The 6,084-nt window shown below is 46.4% G+C and overlaps 1 protein-coding gene across 2 annotated transcripts in view; it reads right to left on the bottom strand.

Annotated features, from left to right (window-relative positions):
* Nucleotides 1-1,497: 1,497 nt before the first annotated feature.
* The window catches only part of WDR77 (WD repeat domain 77), a 9,219-nt gene continuing 4,632 nt past the window's right edge, over nt 1,498-6,084 (bottom strand). Inside the window, exons 5-11 of one of the 2 annotated variants that reach the window (XM_024119650.3) lie at nt 5,409-5,479; nt 5,218-5,272; nt 4,683-4,754; nt 4,015-4,123; nt 3,406-3,474; nt 2,748-2,823; nt 1,498-2,692 (exon numbers count right to left, since the gene is read on the bottom strand). In XM_024119650.3, the coding sequence (XP_023975418.1) occupies nt 2,630-2,692; nt 2,748-2,823; nt 3,406-3,474; nt 4,015-4,123; nt 4,683-4,754; nt 5,218-5,272; nt 5,409-5,479 (515 nt within the window). In that variant the 3' untranslated portion in view covers nt 1,498-2,629. Of the gene's footprint in view, nt 2,824-3,405; nt 3,475-4,014; nt 4,124-4,682; nt 4,755-5,217; nt 5,273-5,408; nt 5,480-6,084 lie in introns of both variants that reach the window. The other variant, XM_007101685.4, reaches the window with a different exon arrangement.

Raw genomic sequence — 6,084 nt, 5'->3', positions numbered from 1 at the left:
GTGGCAAGAGAGTTTTGGAGCCCTGTGTAACTGAGTAATTAAAAAATAAACTACAGGGACCCTCCCACCCCCACCCTCCCAATCTCCTGCCCTTTCTATAATGCTGCCCAGAGGAAACATGGCTGGGAGTCCAGAGCAGTCAGAGCTTGGGTGATTTTGCTGCCTTAATGTAACTGTGGATCAGCAGGTAATGCTTATAGAGCTGGTAATTAAAGACCAGCCTCCTACCATCCTATGGGGCAGGACAGATCCTGGAGAACCAGCCTGATGTCTGGAGCTACCTGAAACAGTACTTGAACCAACCTCAGTGTTTGCTGTTCTGAGCACCAGAGATCAGCAGTGGAATATAGTCGGTCAGGTTAGTGGACTTCACAGTAAGAACAATGAGGATAGGGAAATGGACTTACTCCAGCATTTGGATATTTGAACCAGTGAAATTAAATGCAAAATATAAGCTTGTATGGTTTTAAACAAAGAAAACAAAATGAGCCCATTCCCACCTGTGGTCAGCAAATCTGTGCTCACTCTACTGAAACTACTCCCAAGTCAATAGCCAGTAAACAACACTGCATGTGATACTACATTTCTGATTATTTTGAGGTCACCTTCTATTTTAAAACACCTTTTTTTTTTCTCACTGTTATAGACACATTCAATCACAATTGTGAGGGTCATTCCTACTGTGACTTCGATTACATTTGCAAATGTCTTGGTGATGATCATAAATGTGAATTACTTGCATCAGCACAGATCTATCTGAATCTAAACTAATATTTTTTACATTAAGTAACATGGTTCTCCAAATTCCAGGTTTTCCTTCTCTGATGTCTTTTTTTTTTTTTTTTTTTTTTTGCAGTACACGGGCCTCTCACTGTTGTGGCCTCTCCCGTTGCGGAGCACAGGCTCTGGACGCGCAGGCTCAGCGGCCATGGCTCACGGGCCCAGCCGCTCCGCGGCATGTGGGACCTTCCCGGACCGGGGCACGAACCTGTGTCCCCTGCATCGGCAGGCGGACTCTCAACCACTGTGCCACCAGGGAAGCCCTCTGATGTCATTTTAACCACCTTGACACATTATATTCATTTCCTTGGACTCATCTCTTTCATTGACTTTTCTCGTTACCATTCTTAAGTCCATGAGGAACATGCCCGTGAAAATTTAATTCCTACCCACCTCATCCTCTACCTCACTTTCCCTAAGTGATCACAAATTTTAAGCTTTTACCGCTGGGAAGAACTTAAGTGTTTCTACCAACACATCCTATTACCTCACAAGAAGTTACACTTAGGAACAGTGAGGGCTTCAATTCCACCTCCCCCCAAACCCGACAGTTAGATCATATGACAACAAATTCCCATGTTTTTACTCCAGGGTAATTGTGAGAACAGAGCTCACGCTCAGCAAGGGTGAAACACAGAAGCTTTACTTACAAATACTTTGCCTGTGAAACTGCCCCAGTTTCATGATATTTTAGCTAAACAAAACTTGCAAAGCACAAAAGTACATAACTGATTTAATTTAGTTTCAATACAATCAGTAATTGATCCATAACTTCTAAGTGGCAGTAGCCACCAACCAAGTAACCAAATATTTACCTTAAGTTCCAACTAGCTACTCTGGGGGGCTGGGGAAGCACACAAAAAAGTAATAGGCTATACGAGATACCCTGATGACTCACGTAAGTGGCACGTCTAACGGCACACGACATACACGCTTCAAAAGACAAGCCAACAATGAATCAACTTTTTATTTCACTGACTGGTACTTCCGATTCTTTCTCTGAAGCCGTATTTAAAGTTTTCAGAGTCCCCCAAAATAGCATTCAGGCTTCCTATATCCAGACAGGGACCCAGAGGCAAAAAAGGTCAGGCCCCAGACTGTTTTCAGGTGGGAAAGTGGCAGACATTCCTATGCAAGTCTGTGTCAGTTTTTAACTGAAATGCCTTTAAGCTCTCCATCCTGAAACTCTTCTATGGCATCTGTGACAGAAATACACTCATCTCTCATATACACAACTCCATGGGGGTCGGGGCGTTACACAGGTACCAGCCAAACTTCTTATCCAGCCAGAAACTGGACTTCTGGCTCAGTTTAATAACAAGGGATGCTCAAAACTGTGGTGAGTGTCCTGGCTCTTCCTCAAGGTGAGCTGGGCTGGATGTGAATGGAAGCACTGCCCATGACAAAGGTGAATTAAGCTCTATAAAAAAATTAAATTGCTCCTATCTCTATGAGCTGCTTCCAAGAATCCAGGGATGCCCACATCCCATACCTCATACAGACATGGCCAATTCCTCATGCAAATCTACGTGGGAAGCATAAAATCTTTTGTTAACTTTGGCGTGGGGTGTGGGGGGGCGGGGAATGGGGACTGGGCCTTGGGAAAGATGTGGGATGGATGTTTATTCCCCCCACCAACAAAAACTATTTACCTACATACACACTCAGATACATACATATCCATGTTCAAGGAAGTTTTTCTTCCCTGGCTACAGGACCCCAGAATCCAGCCTACCCCAGGCTGAGAGACAATGCCTATTAACTGCACAGAGGTGGTGTACCAACATACTGTAAAAGGCTCCTGTGTTGTCTCACAAACTGAGAGGGAAGGGGCAAAGGGAGTGGATACTCATTGGGGATTTGCTTTTTGTCTGAAATCCAATCTACTCAGCAACACTCTTAGGTCCAGGCTCTGGGAGAGGTTCTGTGGGCACGATATGGTGGATGACCTGATGGTCCCAGCCCACTGTGGTAAGAAGGGAGTGATTGAGCGGGGACCAAGTAGCATCTCTCACAAAGTCTCTGTGGGATCGGCTTCTAAACCTACAAGAGAACAAAGAAAAGTGTGGGCATAGTAAGAGACAGAGGAAAAAGCAGAAACGGAAAGAAGAGACCCAACACACCCAGGGCACACTTCACCATATATATGGCCTAGTCACCAGCATAGTGGTGTAGCTACCCACAGAAGACTTCAGCATCCAATCTAGGGCCCTATTTTCATAGAAGAAATGATAGCTAGACCAAGGGTGGTGATATGAGCCAGTATCAGACAGCATCTCATGGCAAAGAAGGAAGTACAATCAGATCTTCTGTCTGGTGCCTTTCACCCTATAGCAGGTTGCATTTATACATGAGGTTCTTCATGTGAAAAGGGTAGACTGTCTCTTTCTGGGAGTCAGCCGGAATGCCAGGCTCAGAAATCACACCCACCACGACATTTCTCCTCAACCAGGGACAGAGCTGGTTGTGTCAGCCCCGAGAACAGGGAGACAGTCAGCAGTCGGCCTGCTTCCATCACCAAGTCTCCTTGAAAGAGACAACCCAGTTTTCCAAAGAGAAAAAGGACCCAGCCACCTGCTGCTCCCCTCCCTGATTCCTGATCACAGGGTTCCACGTCACACTTACAGCTCAGAAAGGCCTGAGTCCAGCACGGCAAGGGAGCAGTCTTCACTGACAGAGGCCAGGAAGGGAGTACTAGGAGAGAAGGAGGAGGTTGGGAAACATAAAGCCCATGGGTCTCAAGACAAAACCTGACTGGGCAGTCCCCAAAGCCCCCTAAAATGATCAGAGAAGGTGGCTTGATCCCCACTTTGGGTTAAGGCCTGGCTACCACTCAAGTCTAGGTACAAGTTCCAAGGAAAGATGAGGAAAATGGAGCAAAGTCAGGGTTGACAGCCGTCCTGGCAACTAACCATCCCATCTAGTCCCTCCCTGTAGCTTCAGTGATGATCCAGAAACACAGGCTTTCCAACCACACAGCCCTACAAGCCCACAGTGTTAATCATTTTGGGTGTTGAGCAGGAACAAGACCGTATTTTAGCCATTTGCAGTCAGAGACCATACAACCCAAAAAATGGACTACAGTCTTAAGAGATCTTTCACATTCCAAAACCTCAGCTACAACAGTGCCTGCTTTAAGGAGCTACCCAATCAGCTAATGCTACGCCGACACAAGCATCCCCCCTCATTCTTCCTATTCATACCCACCAGGCCCTTGACGACAAAGAACAGTACCTGTGCGGGGAGAACACCAGCCCAGTGACACACTGGGAGTGCACAGCTGAGCTGAGGGCACAGCTTGCACTCTTGGTGTCCACAAGGGAGACAGTCCCATTCTCATCACCTGAAGGAAAGAGAGAGTACATCACAGAGGTTACGAACATGGGCTTTGGACTCAGCCAGATCTGATTTGAATGCTAGGTCCTCCATCTTGAACAAGTTAACCACTCTGAGCATCAGTTTCCTCTTTGGTAAAGTAGGAATAACTAGTCATTTGGGGGTTGTGGAAATTAAATTAATGGAAAACATAATTGTTATCATAAACTATGTCACCATACACACAGCCACATCACCATGTTAATGCAACTGTCCCTACTATACAACCGTATTCCCTATGTAACAGTCCACTTGCTTTGCGGCCCACTGACTTCCAGCCATGAATACAAGAGCCACAGCAAAGAGTCAGGAATCAAATCTACTAGGACAAAAATCATCATGTTCTCCAAAGCTAAACTAAAACCACTTTTGGATCATCCCACCTCCCCTACACCCCCATTAATATAATTCACCTTGCGCCCAAGTGTGCTGATGAGACTGAGCAGCCAGTCTCGATTTATGGAATCAGCTCTCTCGCTCATCCTCCCCTTCCCAGAGTCAACACACAGTTCGACATGCTGCCTTACCAAAGACAAAAACTTCACTCTGCTGAGGATGCCAAGCCAGGGAGGCGGGAAGGTAGCCAGAGGCACCGCAGCCTGCAAAGGCGAGAAGAAGGGTCTGGAACAAGACTCCGAGCCCAGCTCTGAGCCAAAGCTTCTCAGGCGAAGTCACTCGAAATCCCAGGAGCACCTTTATTCAGTTTCCCAAGCCCTGCTAAGGCAGTCCTGTCCTCATCCTTGACCCTCACAACCTACATCTACCCATCAGCCTCCTGCCCTTTCCAGACGTGAGTCACGGGCAAGTTTCAAAACAAAGCGTGAAGAGAACAACTCTGGCCCCTTTGTTCACCCATCCAGGAAATGTAAATGACCCACCCGGTAATTAGCCCTTCCTCTTGAGACCCACTGCACACAATGTGCCTCAGTGGGAAAGAAAGCAATTGTGTCATTTGTGTCAGTGACTGGGCATCTGGCAGCTTTGCCTCTGACTCTGGCCAAGGAAAGCCTCTTCCAGGTGGGTTCCTAGTATCACTCTCCCACCACTGGCTCTCAGACTCACCCATCTGTGATGCTGGCTTAGGACAGCGGGTATCCCACAGTAAAATTCTATTGTCCTAAAAGAAGGAACAGAAAAAGGGCTTCACAATCCAAAGAAGCAGCTGCTGGCCAGAAGCCCTCCACACTAGACTTAGGTCTAAAGGGTCTGAGTGCGGTTAGGATATGGGAAGGGAAAAAGAGATTATATCTCACCTCACCGCATGAAAGAAACACAGAATCCTTGTGAGGAGAGGCAGCAACACAGGTGACCTGCCCAGAGTGAGCTGTAAAGGAGACAGAACAAGAAATAAGACAGAGAAGATGCAGGCATTACTATCAAGCAGCCCAGACACTATGAAGGGGTAGGAGGGAGGGTGTGAGAAATAGGCCTAGTCTCATGATGCAAATTAACAAATTCTGTGAGATTTTTGGATTAGATGAAACCTAAGAGGAAATGTTCATATCATTATAAAAACTCAAAAGGCTTGGAGATAAGTAAATCACTAAAGATATGAAAGATAAATTAAATGCTGAATAAGAACAGGAGAGGAATTTACAGTAAAGACATCCTAGAACAACAGTAGCACACATGCCTCCAGGTAGCATACAAAGACTTCTGAGGGAGTTCTGGACACTGAGAGTTTTAAGGGAATTTCTCCAATGTTCTTCTTCCATACTGAACCGAGAAGCTGCCTATAATCTGCCAGCAGTGCTGACCTCTACTCTCACAGTCACCCTTCTCCCATGTGTAGAACAAATACACACCTCTCACCCACCCCAAACCTTACCATGATGCTCAGGAGTATAAAAACCTAAGGTATAAAACAAAAGGGGCGGGCTTCCCTGGTGGCGCAGTGGTTGAGAATCCGCCTGCCGATGCAGGGGATAC

Source organism: Physeter macrocephalus, chromosome 4 (genome assembly GCF_002837175.3).
Source record: "Physeter macrocephalus isolate SW-GA chromosome 4, ASM283717v5, whole genome shotgun sequence".
Taxonomy (NCBI): Eukaryota; Metazoa; Chordata; class Mammalia; order Artiodactyla; family Physeteridae; genus Physeter; species Physeter macrocephalus.
Note: the sequence above shows the minus strand (reverse complement) of the source record. Positions and strands in the feature narration are given on the sequence as shown.